This window comes from Ambystoma mexicanum, chromosome 1p (genome assembly GCF_040938575.1).
Source record: "Ambystoma mexicanum isolate Mex_15411 chromosome 1p, UKY_AmexF1_1, whole genome shotgun sequence".
Classification (NCBI taxonomy): Eukaryota; Metazoa; Chordata; class Amphibia; order Caudata; family Ambystomatidae; genus Ambystoma; species Ambystoma mexicanum.
Genome location: NC_090921.1, coordinates 762043793 through 762070894, shown reverse-complemented (window position 1 = coordinate 762070894; position 27102 = coordinate 762043793). Strand labels below are relative to the sequence as shown.

Genomic DNA, 27102 nt, shown 5'->3' with positions numbered 1-27102 from the left:
TGGCATAAGGCTGCTTGGGGACAACATTATTCATCACTATCAGTATCCCCTTGATCACTGGCACAGATGTGACTTTTTTCATTGGTAGAAGCAGACTGTTTAACTTGGCCAAATAGAGTCCATTTAGTGCCACAGTTACACCAACCAGACACAGGATCTACAAAGCAAACCCAGACAAGAGATATCAGTGTTGCACATCACTCTCTCAGGTAACATTTGTCTGCGGGTACATATTGCCATTTCTTTCTACCAGGCTCCATAACTAAAACTACTTGATCTTTGCCTGATGCAATGACATCTGCGGGCACTGGTGGGCCACTTGGCTTTTCCACCTACACCTTTGCAACCGGTACCATACTGTCTGAAGAACCAAAACCGCGGTCCCCACGGGTAGTTAACACTGTAGGAAGCTCCCCCTTCTTAATCATGGACAATTTAATGGGAATGACTATCAATTGGGCTACTCGATCACCCTTGTGGATTGATAACAATTGATCCCCACTATTCATTAGGATGACTTTAATCTCGCCCTGGTAATCAGCATCAATTACCCCTCCCAACACTTGAACTCCCTTTAATGCTAGGTCAGATCTAGGGGCAATCCATCCCATATGCTCTGGGGGAATCTGTACTCCAATTCCTGTTTCAATTACAACTATTCCTCTTGGATCTAATCTGATTTCTTCATGGGAATGCAAATCTACCCCTGCTGATTCTGGAGTTGCTCGATAGGGAGCTAAAGAACCTGGAGTAATTTCCCAGTATAATCGTGTTTCTCTGACTGAATTGGGTTGAACCTGTAAAGTTGGAGTCATTAAACGCATCAAAGGAGTTTCATGTTCATATACAGGCCTATTGTTTAATACTTGCACCGCATCAAACACACGATCACGCCATCCTGCCAAACTGCCATCTCCAGATTTGTGCAAATGTTCTTTCAATAACCCATTCATGTGTTCAATGAACCCTGCAGCAGCTAAATGGTAGGGGATGTGATACACCCACTCAATGCTCTTTTCCTGACAAAATTCCTGGATTAGTCTGCCTTTGAAATGTGACCCATTGTCACTTTGAATTTGCAAAGGCACTCCATAATGTAATATGATCTGATCTAACAACCTGATGGTATTCAGTTGGGTTGCACGTTTGCACGGCAAAACCATCAAATATCCTGAGTATGTATCCACAATAGTGCATGCATACTGACAACCTCTGCTGATTGGCATGGGACCGATATAATCAATCTGCCAAATTTGACCTGGTAATTTTCCTCTTCTTAATGTGCCTCGAACAATTTGGGTTATAGGTCTATGTAATTGCTGTTGGCACACGGGACATTGCAGAATGATTGTTTTCACTATTTCTAAAGGAAGACCAATTCCTCGAGCTTGTGCCCACCTGATAGTAGCCTTTTCTCCAAGTTGCCCACATTTCTGATGGGCCCATTTGGCCAAACCCTCCAAATCGTCTTCCTGAGCCTCTGCATCCACTGATGAAATCTTGGTGTGTTCGTCTGAAACAGAATTAAACCAACGTTCTAATGAATCTGTGGCACAATGCGCGTCCACATGATATACAGTGACTTCACTTTGCAATAGCATTTCTGCAATATCTTGCCACAGTTCTTTTCCCCACAACTCTTTTGAATGAATCTTCCATCCATTCCTTTGCCAAGTTGGCAACCACACAATCCATTCGCCACTGACCATGAATCTGTGTACACATAACATTGACCAGGGGTCTCTTGTTTCAATGCTTGGTAAACTGCGTAGAGTTTTGCGAACTGACTGTTCTTCCCTTTCCCTGTCGTTGTCAACATCTTTTTTGTTTTGGGATTGTACGACACTGCTTTCCAGTACCGCTCAGTTCCCACGTATCGCACTGAACCATCTGTGAACCAGGCATGCTCTGTTTGCTCTACGGTCAAATCGCTGTAAGGGACTTCCCATTTCACGGGAGACTCACGTTTTTCAGATACTTCCGGTGGTATATAATCTGAGGGCGGTATATTGGCTATTTGCTCATGTAATTTTGCCACTCCACCCTTTCCTGATTTGGCTTTGTCTTGAATATACCATTTCCACTTAATTATGCTGGCTTCTTGAGCATGTCCAATTCGATGCGTTTTAGGAGAGCTCAGTACCCATTGCAAAATTGGTATTTCTGGTCTCATAAATACATCATGGCCCACCGTCATCTGCTCGGTATCAACAAGAGTCCAATAACACGCAAGCAATTGCTTCTCAAATGGAGTGTACGAGTTACCAGCGTCAGGCAACTTACGACTCCAAAATCCCAATGGTACACGTTTCCTGTCTTGTTTCTGCCACACACTCCAGTTAGCATAAATGTCTTGTACAGACACATTTAATTCCACTTCTCCTTCCTTCAAGGCCCATAAATCAAGCACCTGCTGCACGGTGTCTTTCGCCATCTCAAAAGCTTTTTGCTGCTCTTCCCCCCACTGAAACTCGTATTTCTTTCGTGTCACTTTGTAGAGAGGGGCCAATATCTGCCCTAAATGAGGAATGTGCTGTCTCCAAAACCCAAACAGTCCTATAAACTGCTGAGCTTGCTTTTTGTTCATTGGAGTAGTGAATTCAAGTATTTTCTGACAGGCTTTTGGCACCATTTCTCGATGCCCATGGTGCCACTGAATCCCTAGAAATATCACTATTTCAGCTGGACCTTGAATTTTACTCGGATTAATCTCCCACCCTTCCTTGTTCAATCCTTCCATAAGGACATCTAACTGGCTTTGCACACTGTGCTCATCCGTGCCTTGGATCAAAATATCATCAATGTAATGAGGGATTTGTATGTCAGGTTTACACAGTATCTTGTCTAAGTGCTCTGCCACCAGCCGGTGACAGATCGTCGGGCTGTGTATGTACCCCATAGGTAGCCTCGTGAAAGTGTACTGACGTCCACTCCACGAAAATGCAAACTGTTCTTGACACTCATCAGCAATTGGCACGGAGAAAAATGCATTAGCTAAATTGATCACTGCATACCAAGTCCCCTCAAACATTTGGACATTTTCAATCAATGTAATAGCAGCTGGGACTGCGGGCACTAAGGGAGGAGTGTGTTTATTCAACTCCCTGTAACCCACCGTCATCCGCCACGACCCATCTCCCTTTTTAATAGGCCAGAGAGGATTGTTCCATGAGGTGGTAATAGGGCGTAATACACCCGCCTCCACGTATTCTTTGATGGTGTCTGAAATGTCCTTGGTCCCCCCAGGAATGCGGTATTGTTTCATTGCTACTCGCTTGATTGCCATTGGCACTTGTACTGGGGGCATCTTCAATTTGCCTACGGTAATGGGTGTACAAATTAATGCACTCACCCCAAACTGGTACGTTTTACCGCCAAGTCCCAAGGTTAACCCTTCCAAAATGTCAAAGCCAATTATATATTCAGGAATCGGGACAATCAACACTTGGTATTTCTGCCTATTCAAATTGCCTATTTTCATCTCCACTCTCGTTTGTACTGCGGGGGTCTCCTTTCCCCCTAGACCTGTAATAGTTAACTGTTTGCCTTTAAATCGTGTTGGATTACCATGAATCAAAGAGGCCTCCACCCCGGTGTCTATCAATGCTCGCACCCCTTGTATATTTCCTGGCCCTCAAAAAATCTTAACGAAAATTGACAAGGGGGGGTCCTGGGAGTCCCTCTGCCAGACATTAGTCCTGGTTACGAGGGACTTACCCAGAGTCTTTAGCTCACTATCTTTCACAGAGAAGAAATATCCCAAACATATCAGTCTTTGTCCTGCCCTGGGGCAGTCCAGCACCGAAATGCTAGGCAATTCTCCTCTAAACAAGAGTACCAAAGCATCCCCAGACATGTGTTTCGGTCCGGTTAGACCTCATCAGTAGGGAGGAGCTGTGCTTCTCTAAGAATAGTGAGCAAGGGGTCCACGTCTGGATTCCCCTAGTAACTTAGGGTGAGACCCAAAGTTACTTAATTATGCAAACTGACAAGGGGGGTCTTGGGAGTCCCTCTGCCAGACATTAGTCCTGGTTACGAGGGACTTACCCAGAATCTCTAGCTCACTATCTTTCACAGAGAAGAAATATCCCAAACATATCAGTCTTTGTCCTGCCCTGGGGCAGTCCAGCACCGAAATGCTAGGCAATTCTCCTCTGAACAAGAGTACCAAAGCATCCCCAGACACGTGTTTCGGTCTGGTTGGACCTCATCAGTAGGGAGGAGCTGTGCCTCTCTAAGAATAGTGAGCAAGGGGTCCACGTCTGGATACCCCTAGTAACTTAGGGTGAGACCCAAAGTTACTTAATTATGCAAATTGACAAGGGGGGCCCTGGGAGTCCCTCTGCCAGACATTAGTCCTGGTTACGAGGGACTTACCCAGAGTCTTTAGCTCACTATCTTTCACAGAGAAGAAATATCCCAAACATATCAGTCTTTGTCCTGCCCTGGGGCAGTCCAGCACCGAAATGCTAGGCAATTCTCCTCTGAACAAGAGTACCAAAGCATCCCCAGACACGTGTTTCGGTCTGGTTGGACCTCGTCAGTAGGGGGAGCTGTGCCTCTCTAAGAATAGTGAGCAAGGGGTCCACGTCTGGATTCCCCTAGTAATTTAGGGTGAGACCCAAAGTTACTTAATTATACACATTGACAAGGGGGGTCCTGGGAGTCCCTCTGCCAGACATTAGTCCTGGTTACGAGGGACTTACCCAGAGTCTTTAGCTCACTATCTTTCACAGAGAAGAAATATCCCAAACATATCAGTCTTTGTCCTGCCCTGGGGCAGTCCAGCACCGAAATGCTAGGCAATTCTCCTCTGAACAAGAGTACCAAAGCATCCCCAGACACGTGTTTCGGTCTGGTTGGACCTCATCAGTAGGGAGGAGCTGTGCCTCTCTAAGAATAGTGAGCAAGGGGTCCACGTCTGGATTCCCCTAGTAACTTAGGGTGAGACCCAAAGTTACTTAACTATGCAAATTGACAAGGGGGGTTCTGGGAGTCCCTCTGCCAGACATTAGTCCTGGTTATCAACATGAGGCCGCCTATCCACTTTTATGCGGGCAGACGCTGCCGGAGCTTGGCCGAAGCCCTAGTCAAACTTCGAATGAGTGTGACTCGACTCCGCCTCTAGCATCGCACTCACCACTTTTCTCAAATCAGCATATGTTGGCTGGTACGGGGAAGGTGTTCCCATAGACCCTTCGTCTTGTTCTTCTGCAGGGTGAGCAGAAGGTGAGATGTCCCCCTGTGGCGTGGTGACTACTTGTTTCTTAACTTCTTTATAGCGCTCTTTGGCTGCAAGTCCTCGTTTTTTGTATAATTCAAACATTACTCTGGTTTCGATGACATCAATTTCTTCGCGTGGCACGCCATCTTTTAACAAAGCCAAAAACATGACTTTTCGTTGAATCTATATATTTTCTTCTCTCCACGCTACAATCACTCCCACAGGCACTCACACACTGAATCAAGAGAAAAAAAACTTCACTATTCAAAAACTTCACTTACATGACAACCAAATCCTATCTACGTTTCAACAGAATCTTGAATACTCTGCACAACTCATCACAAGCATCCTGTTCGTGATGCCAAAAATCTATTGCTCTCCCCAAAGTGCACGGAACAAACATAAATCACCAATGCAATTACAGAGCAAATACTTTGAACGTAGACAGACGCAATAACTCACGGCCACGCACTCTTAGAAGATAATCAGCTCTTATACGGCTATTTATTCAAAGCTCAGAAATACATAGAAATAACTCACAAAAATAATATGGACATAAATCACAGAAGAAGAAATAAAGAATTCAAAAGGAAATACATCACCGTGAGCGTAACAGAATTCCTCATCTCGCCCAGAAGCGGCTGGAAGACCCCGGGAACAGCCAGGCCGAGAGTACCACAGCTCACAGGAAGGCCGGACGTAAGCGTCCTTCTCCGGCTGAAGTCTCACCTGACCCCCTCCGGGCTTCCGCATATATACACACTCCACAAAGGGGAGTCAATTCTTGAACCTTCTGGAAATTGCACTTGCGCAGTTGAGGAACAGCCGTCGGTTGCCAGCTGGGTCAATCGAGAGCTTCCCTCAAGAAGCACAGTGCCTCCCTTCTCTAAAAACGCTCTCCACGGAGAACAGTAGCAAGCCATAACAACGTTAGCTTTCCCAGCAGAAATGTCCTTGACCGCATACCAGGTTTGGAAAGCATGTTTTTCTCGGCACCGTGAATCTAACACTCAGCAAAATGTGTCCAGCTTTTCACTGCGGTATGAAGTAAATATCCATCATGGCTCCAAGCGCTCCCAGAATACATTGCGCACCAGCGCCATTTTAGATCAAGCATAACAGGAGGGCTGAATAATTTAACTAATACCCTTCTGAAACAAAATGTGGGACTTTGGTCCAAAATCTTACACATCCAATTCAACAATATAGTTGAATTACAAGACATCCCAGAGTTTTGGAGACTATTTCACATGATACCAATATATAAGAAGGGCTCTAAACTTCTACCATTCAGTTATAGAGCCATCTCATTAATGGACATGATCTCGAAATTCTTTGCCGCAATTGTGCTTGACCACATAGAGGAATGGTGTACAATGAAACCTATCGTTGATTTTAGACAAATGGGGTTTCGTAAAAACATGGGTACAGATTGTGGGGGTCTGCTGCTCAGCTGTTTACAGGGTTTGGCTTGGTCTATGTCGAGCTCTCCTGTGTTTATTGCATCAATGGATCTCAGCATGGCATTTGACACTGTGAATAGAAAGATGTTGTGGAGAAAGTTGGTATGGTATGCCAAAAGGGTTACTGAGTATCCTGATGCATTTACATAGGGATTCCATGATGAAAGTATATTGTGCCTGGCCCAAAGGCATCTTGAAAGTTAGATTAAACTCCGAAAACGTGGTGTCCCATGCGTTCACTACAAATAATGGTATTCCTCAGGGATGTATCTTGGGTCCTACGCTGTACAATGTGTATGATATGATATGATAGGTTATTTATAACATGCTTAATACCCAGAGGTTTCTAAGCGCAGACCCGGGGATTGAACCTCTGTTGCTCCGTATCGTCTTGCTTCCAAGGCGAGCACAATGCTACTGAGCTATCCTCCCCTGAGCTATTCTCCCAAGACTCGTACAAGACTCATACAAGACTTGTATGTGGCAGATGTAGGAGTGGTACTTGACCAAAAGTCTCTAGAGTCTCCTAAAATTCGGTCATTAAGAATAAATTGCCCGGCTTACGCAGATGATTTTATCTTGGTGGATTCCACACCCATTGGATTGCAAAGATTGATTTCTGCCTTTGGTGAATATATGAACTCTATTAAGCTCAAAATTAACCCCACGAAAACAGTGATAATGAGATTGTCTAAAGGGCAACGTTTAAACATTTCTAAGTTCTGATGGTAGTGAGAAAAGAATGAACTTGCTATCAAAGATCACATGCAATATTTGGGATACCCTGTTGTAGCAAAGAATACAAAAATCTTCTTTAGAAACTATTTGAATTCAAGGCGCTGGGGTTGATTAGAAAAATGCATCAACTAGACAGAGTATGGAAAATGCTCCCTTGTGCCATGTTGTGAATATTACAGACTGAAAGTGTTGCCATGCATATGTTATGGTCTAGAATATTTTCCAAGATGGTCAATGTCGGGATTCAAGGTAATAGAGAGTATGATTTTCCTAAATGTGTTCATTTACAGATCATTAGATATGAGCTGGGCCATCAATCAGTTTCCAGCATTGTATTGTGGAAAAGATTGTCACTGTTAAGAAAATGTGATTCTAGTCCAGATTGGACCTTTTATAACCTCTTGGGGGTAAATGACACAGAAAGCTTTATAAAGGATCTTCGTGAAGATTGTCAGAGGGCCCTGGATAAAATGGGTTTAACAGTTATTACTCTTGTGACAAACAGGCTGGAAATACTGGATTTCGCATTTACTCCCAAGTTGCTTCACCACAAAAACTCCCTGGAGTAATGGCGAATTACCTCATAAAGTATCCAAGCAGAAGTGTGAGGAACAGTTTTATGAGGTTTAGATTCAATGTTATGAAAACAAACCAAATCATCTTTATTCATAACCCTCTGGAGGAATCAAAGGGATATTGTAGACTCTGTAAAATTGGGTCGGAGTCAGAATCCCTAATACATCTATTACAATGCCCAGTCTTGCAAAGTATGCGGTTACAGTATTTTAGAGGTTTTGTAAACTTCGAATGGATCCCTCGGTACCATTTCTGGCTAACCATATTGCATGGTCACTCGATGTCCTTAAAGTTAAGGGTGCTTTCTTTTATAAAAAGGGTCTGCAATATAGATTTAAATTATTTAGGGGAAATGTTCTGCTTTGAAAATGCACTGTCAAAGAATAACATTTTACTCTACATATTGTTTGTATAGTTTTGTATGAACCTTTTTTTAAAGTCAAACGAAAAAATCAAATTTTTTGGTTCAGCATTATCTACATTGGATATTTAACTACAACATAAAAAGTAACAATTCAAGCATTTTTAGAGTTGAGTACATTTAACAAGTGACAACAATATTTTATTTCTAATGTTACTGAAGGCATACATCCCCCCTTGCATTGCTGATCTGCCAGAGCACCAAGAGACCATGCAGGTGGCAACAATGCGCTGTGCTGGAACCTTTAACATTTCATACATAATGTATTAGAGTGGTATATACTGTAACATTATCTGCATTCATTTTTAATGTGCAGTTGTGAGTTTTGTTTAGGTCATTTTGTATTGTTCGAAAATGTTGTTCTTTGGTAGTGTTCCACGCAATACGTTGCATTTTTCTAGATGCTATTATCAGTGTGTATAATGTATTATTGATGCAAACGTTCTTATTACCTTAGTGATTATATATAAACTTGTCAAATGAATAAACTTTGAAGCTTTTGCTGTCCTTCGTATGGTTGTCTTCTTTGTATGCGTTTAAAGTTGTGCGCTGTTGGTGTGGGAACGTGTACCCAGTTGCTGCTTCAGCAACAAAGTTGATTGTATAGCTTGTGTTACAATGCTTTGGTTTTTAAAAAGGGTCTGCAATATAGATTGAAATTATTGCACACTTTGTGTTCTACGTGTGCCATTTAGGTTTGAAAAGTGCACTATAATTGTTATAATGCACATTTTCTATTTGAAAGGGTTATTGTTATTGCACATGTGCCAATATATATTAATCTAACAATGCAAGCCGGGCTCAGAGTGTGAGAAACCTGAAGGTGCCTCACCCCCTGGTCCCCAGGGATCTGTCTTTCAGGTGGTCAGGACACGGCCATCACTTTTGGATCCAGTTCCTGGGGGTGGACCAGTGCGGGAGGATCACCTGGGTGAGGGGTCTTCGGGGAGTGGGAGTGGGACACCGGATGGCGAGACACGGTATACCCTTCCCTATAACACCTTTACCCCCATCCTACCAGGTAGAATATTTAGGAATTCAAACCCCTTGCCCCTTCACAACTCGAACACTTTCTCATGGACAGCTCGCTATGAGAGAAAACTGACTGACACCCGAACCGTATAGCTGACATGCCCCAATACAATGGTCAGGTAGGGTCAGGCAATTACTGACCATCACACACACCTGACTTCCTTTACACTTCCCCACACAGATAAAAGGCGGAGCACGAGAGCACATTCTGAGCAAGGCAAAGCACACTAGGAAGCAGCAGCAGAGAGTTGAGAAAGGTGAAAGAGTGGCAAAGAACTGTACAACGAAGTGGTCCTGCGACCAGTCAAGCAAAATGCTGCACACAATCGAAAATCTTTGATGTTGATACTGCCAAGCAAGTTGATGACAAATTAGAGAAGACTGATCCGAGCCCAAACGAGGAAGATAAATTGAATAAATTGATGACAAAATAGAGAAAGGTATGTCTGAGCCCGAACGAGGGAGATCAATTGAAAGCTTTTCTGATAAAGCAAGTTTGTGTTGAAGTGAATTAAATTGGTCCAAGCCCGGTGGAGGGAGACTGGTTGAACATTGTGTTAAAATAGGATCTGAGCCTGGCTGAGGGGGACCTGGGGTGAATAGTGAATCACCTGAGAAATTGAGTACGTTTGAAGTTCAGAGAGAGTAAAATAACGTATTGTTTGTTTGTTGCATCAGGCCCTCCGCAAGAAGAGACTTTGGAAGACAAAGAGACTTGGGCACAAAGTCCCTTTTATTTTGGCAAGACACCACGTGTACTACGTCATTATTATTTGATGGTCGTAGCTTGCTCCATCTGTAGATTTAGGATTAGATAGGGGTTTTTCATACCCTTTTTGAAGTTCAATAAACACCCTTGAACTGTGGTCACTTGTGTCTGTCTTACTGTTGATACCATGCCTTCCTTACAGGAGCAACCAGAGTGCTCTGCCCACCCGCAATCAACCCTGCGCTGCTGTTTACCCTTCCCCCCTCCCTCCCCCAAATCCAGCCCCTCAACACCTCCCACCCCATCCAACTGTTACCTGAAAAGGGCTCCTCTGCCCGGACCGCACTGTCCGCTTGGCTTCCGATTCAAGCCATGGAAAGTGAAGAGTGGCTCAGAGCGGAGCCCAGCCTTCCATTTCTGTGGCAATCCTGACTCTTCCTGGCCACTGCTGCAAATAAAGCAGCACAGCTATTGTTTCCCCCCAATTGCTATTAGCACCTCAAGGGTTTGCCCTGGCCTGTCAATAGCAATAATAACGTGTTCTGCGGGCTTCACCCAGTAATGTGACGGGGGCCCGGTGTTAAGGCGCTTGCTTTGCTCGGGTCTATAACTTTGGCTGCGGGCTGTTACCGGCTGGTGAAGTCCACATAGCATGTGATTATTGCTATAATACCTTACTGAATTCTATTCATGACAGCTTAAGTTCTAGTTTCAGATCACGGTGCAAGCAGCATATGTTCAGGTAGGTGTTTATGTATGGGTTTCCCTGACAGTGAAAAAACGAAAAACATCTTTTTTCACGTTCCACCCATTGGATTGTCAGCCGGCCGCAACCCCTTGAAACGTGTCCTTTCTTGGCACACTTGTTGACATGTTAAATAGATGCTGTTTGCACTGGAGTTAAGTAATCCGTCATTCCTATTTTTCTCCTCGCCCCTTCCCATTCTCTAGGAAAACATTTTCCAGGCAGCTGAGGAGTCTGTGTTTGAGGAGATCTGCATTGAGCTGACTCGTTTGTTTCTACACACATTTTTTGAAAACGGCCGATTTGAAGCCATGTTGAGGAATTGTGCTAGACTGGTCTTTGGCCTTGGTCAGTCCACACTTAATTTCCACAGATGCCCAGCCTTCTGTCAAGTGTCTCTCGGACTATATCGGACTACACCATGCTGCAGTCAAGCAAGGACGATGATCGTATGTATGCAGTTTGTACATTCATATGTCCTGTATATTGCTAGTTTTCATGCTGTTATATGGATATGTTTTCATGGTAGCTTATTTGAATCACTTCTCTAAGAAGTGCTTCTTAGTTGTAAACATTCCATGTAGGAGTATTCCCCGTGGGCTTTCGTGAAGAGGAAAGGGACGAATCTGACCTTTGTCAAACCCAACTCTTGGTTAATGGATGTATATAAACAGACTGAATCCATCATAGATCAAATGTTACTTGTATCCCATGGGATTTGATTTGAAGTATTAATTATGTCTGTTTTTAATGGGAGCTGAGAGACCAGGGGACAGAAATATATCTGCATACTCAGAGATTATTTCAGTCAGCAAACCTGTACCTTTAATTTTTGTCTCCATGCCAGGGAAAATGTACCCTTGTTTATTTTCAGGGTGAACAATTCTGATGATGCACAGAGTATGCAACATGTGTCAATGAAACCTGCATGTCGCTAAATGTAATGTTAATAATTATGGTAATTAAGGAAATAAATGCAAACGTGACTGATTAAGTTTATAAAATTATACGAAGTTTAAAAACAGCAGCAGTTCAGTGTACCAGAATTTTTGGTTGAAATCGGGAGAGACATGCCGTCGATTTTCATGAGCATAATACAGTGCAGTGTGCATGTTTATAAATTGACATTGCTCCAATATTGAAGTGATTTGTAAATGTTAATGAATGGTTCAGTATTGTTGGTTGGTTCCTTAGTGGAACAGTATAATTTAGTTTTCTCTTTTATCATGAGTTACATTTTCTGTCGCTTTATTAGAAGAACGTCCCCACCCACTTGAAATGTTGATTGCTTCTTCAGAGTGACTTGACTGTGGAACATTTGCTTTTAAAATAACAAATTCACAACATAACATTCTATTCTGTGTTTGAAACGCTGGATTGTTCCATAGAGAAGCATTTGTGGGTAACCAGATATTGTGATTGTTCTTCAACCAAGCAAGCACCACTCTCTGGGTTAGCAATACAGTTGGCAATAACTGAGAAGCCTGTCGTATTTTAGTCACAGAATAGATATTGTAAATCCAAAAGGCATAGCTGTTTGAGCCTCCATAGTTAACCAAATGGGGGAAACCACTTCATTGTGTCTAAAATAAAGCACCGATTTCTTGAGTATAAAACCATTATTATGCTTAGCCAGATATGGGTAACCAAATCCTCCATTCACAACATAACTCACCAAAATATAGTGCATAAACTGGTTTTCCAAGGGTATACTGAAAGTGGATGATCTTTTAGAAGGTGATCATGTAATTATCTTTGAAGGATTACATGGGAAATACAATCTGGCTATAAGGGGGAGGAAAACATTTGCAGATCAGATTGCATTGATAATGCAAAGACTTCATATGATGAATATGCCTCTAGCTGAAAGACCAGAATTATGCAAGATCTTTGATTCCCCTCCTCGGAAGGCGTCCACATTTCTTAGACTTATGCCAGCTGAAGCTGGGATATCTGGTGGCTGGGACCGTCTGCAGTTAAAATAGTGTACAGATTTAGGCCATGAGGTACTTCAGGAACAATGATTGAAGGCGGCTAGAAGGGCAGTTCTGGTGAAGTTGGAGCACAATTTGCGACTTGTACGGCAGAACATTTTGGGCAGATTGTACTGGACCCGGGACAAGATGCACTCATTGGGTCTTATGGATGATTGATGAAGCTGGGATGTGGGAAGGAGAGAGGGACATTGCTGCAAATGTTACGGAATTGCTCCAAAATGGCTGTGTTTTGTGTTGATGTTTTAGATCAGATAGATATGGTTACAAACATTTGTATTCCTAGGCACCCTGAGCATACAATTCTGTTTCTAGATGGATGTATCTTCGGAATCAACTATGGTTTGGTAATGTGGATTGACACTGCGTTTGTAGTAGCTCAGAAACAAATCTTAAGGGTGTGGAAAACTAGGAAAAAACCTCACATTGGTACATTGGTACGCAAGTAAATGACTTGCTTGTATTATCCAACTACGAGAAAGTGATGTATAAAAAAGAGAGCAATCTGATTTATATGATGATGTGTGTGGTTGGCTTTCAATGAAATGTATGGATAACTTGAATCGATATGTAGATCATAAGACATTGGGGTCTGTATTATTTGGTCATATACTGTGGAATCATGTTTTTCTTTTTCTTTCTTCCTTTCCCCCTTTTAGTGTTTGTTCGTCATATTCTTGTAACTATTTTCATGATGGTTTTCTGCCAGTCAGTTTTGAACATGCGTATCGCTTAGCTTGTTGTATTTTAATGCAAATTTTATGTAGATTATGACTGGAACATTACTATATTCTTGTTAATATAGTGGTTTATGATGTGCATATGTTCTGATGGGAACAAGGTTGTAATATGCTGTATGGCATTTAATGTGTTTGAAATTATAAATAACATATTTTAAAAAAAAATTCCAACAACTCTGACCACCAAGAAAAAGGATGTTTCTGCATCAGGGGTTTCTCCGATGGCACCAAACATGTAATGCACCAGGTGTAACTTGCTTTTGATCCAGGCTTTACTTGTGACCATGGTGTTGTGCACAATTTACCACCCTAGAACATTTTACCAGGTGGTGACCTGACACACACGGGAAAGCTGCAAACAAACTGTGTTGAGAAGGACTGCTTGGGCAGTTAGGGCATCAGCTCTGAATAATGCATCCAGTGGGAAATGTTTGCACAGTTGATTGCCCTGTCAAAGTTACATATTGAGCTGTACCTCTTAAACGTTTGTGATGCTACCTTTCTGTAATTATCATGACTACCATCTGGGAGGAGAACCACTTCAGTCCTCAACAGTGTGAAATACATGATTGCATGATACTATCCCGCGGAAAGGGGAGGTCTTCGATTCTCGCTTGCCCGGTACATTTTCACTAAGGTTGATTAATAGACATGGAGAACTAGGCTTTTTCTTTTTGTGGTCGTAGAATGTGACAAAACATGTTATATTGAGAATTGTGCAGAACAAAGCCATGCCTCTCTGAAATCGATACATGCTTCATAAAGAGACAGTGCTTGCAACTTTCTAACCTCTCTAGAAAACATGATTGCACCCATAAATGCAGTTTTCCAAGCATCATGTTATAGGAATCTCTGCTTAACAAGATTGCTAAACAACCTGGCTAAAATTGAGTTACTATTGTGACATTTCTTTTTTTGGGGCAGAAGCATTCATATCAAACCCTAAAAGTAACATGTGTTGGTCTCATTGGATTTAATTAAAATTGATTTTAGCACATTTATGACTACCCCAATAGCAAAAGGTAACAGTTTTATATGTTAACCAGAATTTGTTTCACAGCCAGGAATTTAGTAAAATATATTAATGGACATGTTGGGGCGTTAACATTCCATAAATCCAGTGCCAAATCGTCTTCTATATATTCTTGTATTGAAGCCAGGTATAGTCCCCTGTATGCACTAATGACCTCTGTGTTGCACTCAGGGTGCTTCAGAAACCTAAAGTGTACTCCTGGCAGAGCAAACTAGGTTTCAATTTCAGCAGTGCATGGTGGAGTGAAGAATTGGGACACGCCCCTGTTGCAAGAAAGTTTGACTTTGGAAGATCCAGTGTTCCCTACACACATAGAAAAGCTCTAGGACCAACACTGACATGGCAACAGTACAATAGTGAGGGGTGGAGGAGTTCTGTTAGATACATTCTTCAGAGCATATATTCAGCCTGTCTATGGTGTTTGTTTCAGGAAAGAAATTGTAAGCAGGTATTGGTAGGTTCCTTCAATCAGGAACAGGTGATTAAAATAATTAACTAATTGTTTTATAGTAACAAAGGCTGTGTACCTAGCTCATTATCGGAATGCCTGTGAATGCTAGGTAATGGAATTGCAGCTGTGTGAGGACATTGAATACATTTTGTTTTGTAAGCCTGCACTCCGAGATGCTCCTATGTAAACTTTACACCATTGAGCCCATGCAAATGCTTCTTTTACATTTACAGGTTTTGACAGTTCCTTTATGAAGAATAACAATTTCTTTATTCTTCGTGGATTCTTGTTGTGGCTCTTGAAGTTGTGACTATCCTCTTTCCTCCTGTTCTTATTTATCCAGATTGATTATTTTCTAATCTGTGACCGTTGGGTACCATGGTCAGCAGAGTCCAGTTTCCCATAAGTTGCTTGCTGTCTGGAAAGCTTTCCATCCATATTATCATGGTGTGTGCTTTACAATAGGAGTTTCCCTAATTGTTCCATCCAGTGATCTGCCTGGAACTACTATGCAAGGAGCAAGGTTACGCAATACACTCTTCTTTTATTCTTTTGGACTCGTAGGCTGCTTTTGACATTGTGGATCATCACACTCTATTATTGTCTTCTCGTTCATCCTTTGGTTTCTCTGGTGCTATTCTTTGTTGGTTTCGTTCATATTTATCTAATCGTACTTTTTTGGTATCTTGGGCCCGTTCTTCTTCTGATATTTTATCTCTTGTTCATGGAGTTCCTCAAAGTTCTGTCTTGGGTCCTTTTCTCGTTTCTCTTTTCACTTTATACTGCTGGCTGAAGTTATTTCATCTTTTGGAATATCCCATCATTTTATGCAGATGATACTCAACATTTCCTTTCCCTTTTCTCTTTTACTTCTTTCATTCATGATAATCTTCCTGCCTGTCTTCTTGCTATTAATTCTTGAATGTCTGATCACTTTCTTGTCTTAAATGCGGCTAAAACTAAGGTTCTCTTCTTTTCTGCTAACACGATTCTCCCTCCCTCTCCTCCTCCCTATATTTCGCTTACCCCTTCTCAGCTATCTATTTAATCAACGGCCTGCAATTTGGGACTTTATCTTGATTCTGATTTATCTTGTTCTCATCATAACTCTGTCTCCTCACATGCCTGTCGCTATCATCCGTATAATATCCGGAAAGCACGTCCTTTTCTAACTTTTGAGCCACTAAACTTTTGATCTTCTCACTAATGTTCGGGCGTCTTTTTTACTGTTCTAAATCTCAATTTGGTCTTCCAGCTTCTCGCCTTGCACATCTTAAGTCTTTCTTTAATGCTTCAATTCGCCTTTTGTATCTTCTTTCTCCTCGAGATTCAATTTCATCTTCTTTATCCTCTCATGGGTGGCTTTCATTTTCGAATCTCAACTTAAATTACATTTTATTTGTCTTGTTTTTAAATCCCTCTATGGTCTTGCGATTGAGTATCTGTGCCTCACTTGTTTTATTTGACTGTACTTCTAGTTCTCTTCGTTCCCAATCTCAATTTCTTTTATCAGTTCCTCGTTCTCCGTGTGCTCGGTCACGGTTTTGCACTTTTACTTTATTAGCTCCCCTCCAGTGTAATGCTCTTGCACTTTCTCTTTGTTCTGTTAATTCTTGTTTTCTATTTCGCACCACTTTGAAGAATTATCTTCTTCAATCTGATGTATGAGTTTGATTATTTTCATGTACATTTTTTTGTACTGATTATGATCACTATGTACAGCACCTTGGCTTAAAGCTCTATATAAATTACAAATAAAATACAAATACAAAGTGCTGTATTTCCCCCCTCTGCCCCAAAAGCAAAACATGCTGTCCTTTAAAATCAAGAATATAAAAATGTTTCAGGTTTCCCAATAGCATTTTTCTATTCAACCTAGTTATTGTTGGGCAATAAACGCAGTGTAATCTTTTTCTTTATTTATCTTTAATGTAAATACATTGGGCCTCATTATAACTTAGGCGGTCCGGAAATAACGGTGGCGGTAAACCCTCCGCCACAGTTGTTTCCGGACCGCCTGATCCCGACTCCTGCAGGCGGGAGGTGATGTTCCCGCCAGGTCTGACCTGGGGGGTTTAACACCGCCCGCCTGCAGGCGGCCGAGGAAACACCGGCAGCATTACGAGATGCTGCCGGTGTTTCCATGATCCCCATTCCCATCGAGTCCCATAGGACTCGATGAGAATGGGGATTAACGCCATTCCGCCTCCGTGATTCCCGGAAAACCGGGGTTGTAATGTCCCGGTAATTCCGGGAATCACGGAGGTGGAATGGTAATACGAGTCTGGCGGTAATCAGGCGGTTTTACCGCCGCAGTTACCGCCGGACTCCTAATGAGGCCCATTGTGTATTATTCTTGAACAACTGAAATGTAACAGATATTGCTATGAAACTTAGTGATTATGTATGGAGCGTCATGTGTACTGAAATAAATCCATTTGACTGACTGAAATCTTTAATTTGTGCCGATATAATATACACATCTAAAGGCAGAAAAAATAGACATTGTGCAAAATTATGTGAAGCTTATGAATGTTATGTGTGACTAGTCCGCTTGTCACTGGGCTACCAGAATTAAGACTCAAACAAAAGGATATGTTCTCAGTATTTATTTACAGTGTCAAGACATTTGTTGCCTACAATACTAAGTGTCGGGATGAAAAGGGTGGCCATAGGTAAAGTGCTGGATGTCTACAGTTAACGAACAATCCCAATCTGGCTTCTAACACAGTGTTTAAAAAAGAACAGTGTCTTCTCCTTTTGCATCTTGGTAATGTGTTCAGGGTTTCACAGTTCAACAGAAATAATCAAAAGTACATGATAATCAGAAGCAAAAGTCCACATTTCAAAAGTGATCCCATTGTTCAACATAATAAGTGTCTCAGACAAAGTCTTGTCTCCTCAAGGAGGGCGTCTATTCTCCAGCAGGTGTCTCCAAGGGGTGTGTGATCTGATCTCTCAGCACTTTTTCTGGTCCTTTGGCTGTTAGGCAGACTGATGCTTTGGGGGACTGCCAGAACTCTGTCTCTTATGTCTCCTCCCTTTGGGGCTCCTAGGGTGGTAAGTTTGGAACTTCTAGCCTGCTGGGGCATTAAGTGTTTTGTTGCTGGTAAGCTCACCCGGCCCACTCACTGCCTTCTCCTTTCAAGTGTCTCTGATACTCTCCTTGGTCCCCTCTAATCCCAGGTTGTCCTTCTGCACTCTACTAAGAAAAGGGGAACTGCCTGTGTCCTAAATGTATCCTCCATTATAGTATTTCCCCTTGTTCATCTTTCCTTATAATGTCCTTCTATCTTCTTTTTCCCTCAACCCTTTGCCTCTGGATGGAATCTCTTCTCAATATCGTCAGTCTTTCCAATGATCTCCTCTTCCTCTTCCTTATTCGTCAACACTGCACTATCCTCCTCCTATTCAATCGTCTCATTCGTCTGTATGCTCTGTTGGGTAAATGGTCTGTTTCATCTAATCTCCAAGTGGTACCCCTCACTTCACTCTCCCAGGTCCGACCTTTGTCTTATTTCCAATCTAATCTTCCTCTCTGAAACCTCATCTGTTATTGTCACAGTACTCTCTTGTCGTAGCATACTGCTAGTTTCCCATACACAATCTCTTTCTCTTTTTTACTAGATGGTACCCTTGACTCCATACTGCAAGTTGATATCCTTCTCCTTCTGTTCCCATATGTTTTTATACTCAAAAGTCTCCTCCTGTTTCTCCTTCTGTCTCTCTTCCAAAATAGTGCCTTGGGCTCCACGCACCAATATGGTACCTTTTTCTTTTTCACACTGTTCCCAGTGTCCTTATTCTCAAAAATCTTCTCCTGTTTTCCTTTCTCTCTCTCTTCCACAATAGTCCCATTGGCTCTGCACTCCAAAATGTTACCCCTCTTACTCTGTTCCCAGGCTTCTCTCAGCTTGCCATAAACTAGGGCTTGCGCCTTCAAGCATTCTGTTGTGGTGCTTCCTTTTGCTAGTGGACCTTCACTGTTGCAAGTCTCTGAGGGGCTGCTGATCTCTGCTGGATCTCTCCTTCAGGCCAACTCTCAGTACTTTTGTCCACCAGGATCTGCCTTCGACCTCAAAGTTCTTCCCTGGACTGACAATCTCTGAATGGGTATGCTTCGGTGTGATAGTTTGCACCTGTGTGGTGGTGTTGCTCTCTGGTTTTACCATGTGCCCATGGCCATGCAGTCTCTCTGGGATAGCCTAAATTAACATAACGACTGGCCTCCTTTTTAGAATTCAAGCTGGCTGGTTTTAGCAATATCTTTTCCATCGACCCTTCCCTGAGGCTGAGTGCTTTTTGCTAGATGTTTCTCCATATGCCCAGTGTGTTTTTTTTAAAAGTAAGGAAATATTTGGGTTTGCCCTGGGAGGGATCATTACTCTTGAATGCCATGTGTTGATAGCAAATGGATTGCATCTTTTCATCTCCTGTGGACCTTGCTGGGGCATGAGAACAATGCTTGTTACATGGTTGCAATGCAAGGGACACATGTTTGTTTTTGGTGTTATCAAAACTGTATTAAATGCAATGATTTTGCGTAATCCCCTCTATTCCCTTTCTTCTGCCGCGTCACCAAAGAAAATAAAGTAAGTAATCCTTTGTTTGCTTAAAGGAACAGGTTTCTTTTTCATGCCTTGGGTTGGTTAGAGGGTGTGTACGATTCTCTGAATCCTATAGAACTTAATTGAAAAAGGGTCTTCTGGCACATGGCGGTTTGAGGTCCCTTAGTGAGGACTCCTATGGTTCCCAGGTGAAATGCACTCCCCTCAGAAGCGCTACCTCCTCATATATGTAATAATCCCACATTTTAAATGAGCCGTAATTATTAATTCTAAACAAATCTATCTAGATTTGCAAACGACATGTACAGACTAAATCTGCACTTGTTTCATTGCTTCGGATAAGGCTGTGTTAGGTGTCGCATTTCATTCCCTGGCTAACAAAGTACTTTCCTTCATCTTCATCAGGACTGGTGCTGTATCCTTCAATGATTTTTAGTTTGGGAGAAAAATGCATATCTACATATAACTTAGTGTCATTCTAATTCAACTGAGGATTTTAAACACGTGCACAAAATATAAGTATTTATACTTTTGTCAACATTTTTTAAATTTTCCTTTATTGACACTTTCCAATATTATAAGATATGGTACAGCCAATAACAAAACCTAAACCGAGAGTAAAGGACCACGTAACAAAGGTCCACTGTAAGATCAACCGTATATATCCTCTACATCCCTTGCCTTCCTCCCGCCACCACTAACGTTTCCGCCTGACCCGAGTTAAACTAGCACTGTTTAATGTCTGTTTCATCGACCCCACATAAATACCTGAATTTCTTTCACATTTCATAACATTACATTAGACCGTGCATCCTTTTGCCCAATATAAAATATTCTCCTTTCAATAGCATCTTCCCCACTTCTTGCTGTCCCCTTTTCATCTCTGCCTTGCTCAATTCATGCTCGTGTAGGCATATATCTGGTCCGAAATTCAGCCCATTCCATCTCAAGGTTTCCCCCTCTCCCATGTATTGCCGCTGTGATCCTCTCCATCACATATATACACTTCCCTGTGTTTATACATTCCTTTTTACAGGGGAGTAATAATCTTTCCCAGTGCATCGCTAAACACACTCTCCCTACCAACAACAAAAAATGTGGCAGACTGCTTTAGTCCCCCTCAGTACCCTCAAGGCCAAATAAAACTAATAACAGCGTTTTCGTCCTGGGGACCCCTTCCAACTCTTTAATCCACCCCAACACCTCATCCCAATAAATTTGAACCTTGTCACAGCTCAACCACATATGCCAGTAATCAGCTTGTTCTCCACATTCATGCCAGCAAAGAGAACTCGCCCCTGGAAACATTTTGGAGAGACACACTGGGTCGTACTGCCAGCTATGGAGTCATTTAATCGCATGAAGTTGATACTTGCATGCAATCTAGACTCTGTACGCCCTACTGCACATTCTATGCCATAATTCATCATCCACTTCCAGACCCAATTCCCTCTGTCACTTGACCTGGATTTTGTACTCCCCCTGCCAACTTCCATCAAGGCCCTATATAGGTCTGAGATCAAACCTTTAATTTCCCGATTAGAATTCAAAACCTTCACAAAGGGGGTTAGCTCTCTCTGCACCATTTCCCTCCAGGGTTCAGCTGTATTTCCCTCCTTCAACAGTAGGTATGAAAACACTGACAATTTTCCTATTCCAAGCTCCCTCTCCAAATCCACTATCGAAATTAACTTGCCATCTCTCCACAATTGACCAATCCGCGTTAGTCCTGCCTCAAACCAAGTCTGAAACCTATCCAGATTCGGGATCTGGTCTCATACACCTGGAGCCCACAGATGACTCAGAGGAGATGGCCAGGTCATGACCCCCCCCCCTCTTCATCTCAGCGCCCTTCTGCAATATATTCCAGATGGTCCCTAAAATTCAGTGTTCTCTAATCTCTTCAGGTTCTGGTTTCTCGGCACCCGTTGCTCCCTCCACTCGCCCACCGTCGCCGGTCTGACATGGAAGTTATCTACCACCACCCATTGACAGTCCCCTTGCTCCCTCAAATGTGGGATTAGAACTCTAAGTTGTGCCGCCTTGTAGTACAGTATACGTCCGGCAAGTCCAGTACGCCTCTCCTTTGGGAGCACCATAACCTCATATGCCACCCGTGCTTTCTTACCCTGCAACAGGAACTTCAGGAGGCAGCCCTTAACCTCACAAAACATAGAATCAGGAATTTGAATCGTGATCATCTGAAACAAGTACAGTATTCTGTGTAGAAAGTTCATTTTTATAGTGTTAAACCGTCCGAACCATGACATTGTGAATTTGCCCCGTGTCTCAAGGTCATCAAATGACTTCCCTAAAAGTGGTGAGAACTTTGCTTCGTACAGCCCACCTATTTCCCTTGTTACATATATACCTAGATAACGCAACTTGTCTTCCTCTATCCTCATCCCCAACGCCGACAGCCTTTGTCTATCATCGCACCTCATCTGACTCGACGGAAACAGAATGGATTTTCCGGTATTCATTTTAAAACCCAAAAGGGTCTCATATCGCTTCACTATCGCCATCACTGTTTGGACCTAGGACACTGGATTCCTAAAATGCATCAAAATGTCATCAGCATGTAAACCCAATTTATATTCCACACCTCCCACTAGGATACCCTCCACTCAGGGTCATCTCTTAAGCAGAGAGCAAAAGGAATCGGTGAAAGTAACTGCCAAACGGTGTTATTGCTAGAAGTCTGTCTAATTATAACTACCACTGAAACAATGGCAATGGTAGTGGTATTCCTTGAATACTGCCCGTGGTACTCCAGCAATAACACTTGGTGCTTTTTTTAATCCATTTTCCCCTTATAATTATGGTGGAAATGGATAATGTACAGTAGTTATTTAATGTACAGTAGTTATTCTGACATACTGTATATTTGTTTAATGCACAAAAGGGTCATTCTGACCCATGTATGAATTACATGAGTATGGTGTTGATTAAAAAATGATCAGCTTTTCATTCCTTTTCAGTGTGCCCACTAAACATATTTTTTTTTGTATCAAAGAGAAACACTTAGCATCCCTCATGTACAGTGAACAACTTAAAAAAAAAAGTTGCCCAATGTTACATTTTTAAATAAAATAAACATTGCATTTTCATTGGTGGTTTGTCGCCATCTCTTTTGACCTTGTCGTCCCACCCTGTCTCCCTACTCCCCTACCCCTCCCCCACTCGTTTTGTAAAGCCATTTCCCATGCTCGGCCCGTGATGGACTCCTAGAGTCAGGCCTGACCCCCAGGCTCAGCCCCATCCATGAAATCTCTGGCTACCCGACCTCTACTGCACTACCATTCATTTTAGTTATCTTTGATGTCCACGGTCATGGCTCCTCCGGAAAGGGAAAAGCCACCAGATGACAAGAGAGGTGATCCTGCTGGAACACGTGAATAGCTGCTCCTGGGTGTCTGGCATCACCCAGTAAGCAAGATTTACATCTGGTGAACCAGGAAATATTATATTGCTTGCTCCCAATTGAATCCCCATGTGAGATGCAAACTATTTTTTTTGGCCATTATATATGACCCATTATGCTTTAAATGTGGGCGTGTGTCATTCAGATTATGAAAGCGCGACAGTGCAAAAGTGCATGCGGAAGGTAGAGGGGGGAAGTGCCAGGGAGAGGGAAGGGGAAGTGCAATCAGGTCACCAATGTTCTGAGTGAGTGCAGCTCTGGGTAAGTGCAAGGAGGCAGGGGGCTGTAGAGGTTACAGCTACAGCCCCTCAGTGTGCAGTAGGCCTGGAGGCAGTGCAGGGGAGACTGATCATGGAGGAGTCTGGTACCCAGGGAGACTCTGGAGGTATCCAAGCAACCAATCGGTGTAGCAGGCAGGTAGGTCAGCAGGGAAGAGACAGACGGAGAGAGAGAGAGCAAGCAGAGGAGAAAAGGGAGAAAAGGAAGGTCTTGAGCAGCTTGCAGAACTTCAGGTGGTCCGGCACAAGTTTGAGAGGGGCAGGGAGGCCATTCCAGAGGGAGGCACCTGCAGAGGAGATCTACCCCCCACTCTTTGCCTGTAGAAGCGTTTGACCCTCGGAGAGTTGGAGGTGGCTGAGTGAAGGGCTCGAGAAGGAAGGTATTTTGGAAGAGGGAGTTAGATGTAGTGTGGGCCCCGACCCCAGAAAGCCTTGTGGACAATGCAAAGGGTCTTGAACTTGATCCATGCAGCCACCTGGAGCCAGGGGAGAGATTTCCGGGCTGGAGAGATACGGTCCCTGGGCTTGAGGCCAAGCATAAGTCTTGCAGTCCTGTTCTGGATTAATTGCAGAGGTGGGAGAGTAGAGGAAGGCAGATTGAGTAAGAGTCTGTTGCAGTAGTCCAGCCTATAGAAAACAGGGCTCTGGAGACAGTGAGCTTTTGGGGGAAAGTAAGAAAAGGAAGAATACTTCTGAGGAGGTGCAGCTGGTAGTGGGCCTTCTTGGCAAGGTCTGCTGTGATGTAAGGAGAGAGTGGAATCAAAGATGACACAAAGGTTTTTTGCTCACAGGAATGCGAAGGAAGATGGCCCAAGGAGAGTGGCCAGAGTGTTAGAGGGAAAGCAGGAGCAGGGGTCCCAATGAGAAGGATTTCCGTCTTACTGGCATTAAAGCACAGATTGTTGGAGGCACAACAATCGTGAATCGCGGATAGACAGTCAGAAATGAGCGAGAGAGGAGAGCAGGCTGAGGGCAGCCAGAAAGAGGTTAGGCCAACCAATCTCTCTTGCGATATAACCATGAGACAAATAGCCCCCACATCCCCACAACTGAACCCTGTTGAAAAGCAGAAATGCGGATCAAAAAGTGGCAGAAACACACAAGGATCCGAAGAAACTGCTGGAGATCTCCAGAGGGATTTGCTGCTTCATATCGGACATCAATGTGAGGAGAGCCTGTGGAGGAGGAAGGCTATGAAACGCACTTGAACACTGTCAAGAGGGTGAGTGGCCATGAGTTGCAAGGACGTCCAAGGAAGAGGACACCACCAGCAACCCAGGAGGGTAATCGTTTGACCATCTACTACATCCCTATGTAGAAAATGTTAGTTGTAGATGCAAATGTATATGTAGAGTATGTGTGTTGCGGACAGTGATTTGGAGTTTGCATTGGTGAGCTCAAATGTGATTGTGTGGGAGTAGGTGATGCAAGGGTGCGCACCAGAGGCAGCTGGTTCTGCAATTGTAGTATGTTGTGAGAGGTACCACATGTGTGTGGTAGTTGTGTGCGTGTAGTAGTTCTGTGTGTGTGGGGTGTTGCACGTTTGTGGATGTTGACATGTGGGAGTGTGCACGTTTGTTGTGTAGTAGTTGTGCATATTAGGAGTACGTAATTAGGAGTTGCATGCATGTTGTGGGGTTGGTACACACCCTGGCCAGGTGTGTTTGCCGATGTAGGAAAACCTTCAGTAGGAACCCCAAGGAGGTTGGACACTCAATTTTGGTTTGGGTGGTAGTGCTTGACAAGGGCAAGGGGGCACATTTTGTGGTTTGTAAGTATTTTTCATCGCAGGTTGTGCGTATGAAATCTGGGGTTGGGGGTCCTCAGAGTAGTAGTTTTGTGCATTGTAGGTTTTCCGCACAGTTTCCTCTATATTGACGGAGTTTTTGTTAGGAGCAAATGTTTGTTTCTGTTGTGCCAGGCGGTGCGCTTTGGAGGAAGCTTTAGTATTTTTTTTTAGCACGCCAGTTTAATTTTGGTTTTTAATTGTCGTCGAGGGCACACATATTGTAGGCCAGTGTTCTTTTGGTGTGAAGTTGTGGTCAATGTGGATCAGGTAGATCCACACACTGGCATGGGTTTATAGAATTTTATGTTCATTGAAATTACCAAATGTGTACATTTGGAGTTTTCAGACTGCACCACAGTTTTCCCATCTTTTGTTGTGCGTCTGGATGTTTTTGCAAATGTTGGAGTTTTGTAGAGCACTACTGTTTTTCATCCTGGTAGTGTTTTGTTTTGGTCTTGACACCTTGCATAGGTTTTTCACTATGCATATTCATGCACCACATTCTTTCTTTTGTGGTTGCGTTCTTGTGATTTTGTGATCTTTCTTTTGTGTGTCACTTTTGCTTTACATTTTTCATCCTTTTTCATGTTTTCTTTGTGGGAGAAGGGATGAGGCATGGCTGTTGTGGGTACATGTTTGTGTGTTTGGAATTTTAGTTGGCATGTTTTAGGACATTGGTTTGGCCATTGCGATAGTTTAGAAGATCGTGGCAAGGCCTTTTAGGTAGGTAAGGTGCGTCATTCAGGGACGTTGGTTTGTTCTCAGGTGTGGCAGTCCTAGTGGAAGGAGTTTAGTTTAAGAAGGTTTAGTTTGTGGTTTTGTTTTGTTTGTCCCTTGTGGCAAGGTTTGTGCTTGGTGGTTGCAGCACCGAGACCCTGGCGTGGCAGGCCAGGGTAGAAGGAGTTATGGTTGTATATGATTGTTGTACTAGCATGGTTGTGGGTGTGTTATGTTCTTGTGGTTGTTTAAAGGGGGGAGATGTGTTGTAGCCTGGATATTAGTCTGACTGTATGCATGTGTGCAGGGCCTTGTAGAATGCTCATGCAGAGCTTGGAGTGTTGGGGCGCATGAGAGTTCCATGAACTGATGGTTGGGACTTGGAGCTGGGCAGGGAACCACGGTGGAGGCCTGTAGATCTTCTCTCCTACTTCTGATCTTAACAATGTAACTAATAGACAATAAAGCATGTTCCTGTTTATAGTCACCTGGGTCAGCCTGGTTCCTGCTCCTTGTACATCACTGCCCCGGGTTCATCTTGCAGGAGGCAAGACAGATCACAAGGTCTTTGTGCCTAGACCTGATATTCTGTATTGCCTCTTTTGTGCATTAGGCTGTCTCTAAATATGCAAGGATCTCTGCAACACAACTCATGACGACATACCTGATGCTAATCATCCCATAATCTGATGTATCTCACCATTCAGTGAAAAGCTATTTCCGATTTAAAGGGTTACACTGCAATGAATTGAGGTTCAGTTGGACACAAACACTGACTCAAAACTTGAGACTGATCTGATGACTGCAACCTTTGTTGTATTCTGTAAGATTTACATTTGTATTCTGTTGCCAACAGCTAACTCAGCCTGCTACACCAACTGAGACCCACTAAACAATACAATAGCCCCCTCCACCTGCCTCCAGACAACAAGTATCGCACATATTAAGCACTCGATAAACTCCCTACTCCCTATCCATATCACACACCTTTCCATACTATAGACTTGCTGGCAAACAAGTGAATTGGTCTGGTTTGCTGAACACCAACACCCAGCAAAACACAACCATTTACGGCACAGAAAGCACCCACACATGGGCAATTACAAAACAAGGCCTTCCTCGAAAAATTACCCGGTGATAACCCCACCTTTTCCCATGAAGGACCCAAAGCAGTATCAGGCCATGCAAAAGCTGCACTAT

General features: G+C 43.1%; 2 protein-coding genes across 5 annotated transcripts in view; one reads left to right on the top strand and one right to left on the bottom strand.

The window, feature by feature from the left end:
* The window catches only part of THEM4 (thioesterase superfamily member 4), a 781652-nt gene that overhangs the window by 141667 nt on the left and 612883 nt on the right, over positions 1 to 27102 (top strand). For both annotated transcript variants that reach the window (XM_069650901.1, XM_069650885.1), the window contains exon 2: positions 11115 to 11357. In XM_069650901.1, the coding sequence (XP_069507002.1) occupies positions 11282 to 11357 (76 nt within the window). In that variant the 5' untranslated portion in view covers positions 11115 to 11281. The remainder of the gene's footprint in view (positions 1 to 11114; positions 11358 to 27102) is intronic.
* Positions 1 to 27102, bottom strand: part of LOC138580361 (uncharacterized) — a 253475-nt gene that overhangs the window by 95247 nt on the left and 131126 nt on the right. The gene's annotated exons all lie outside the window — the stretch shown is intronic.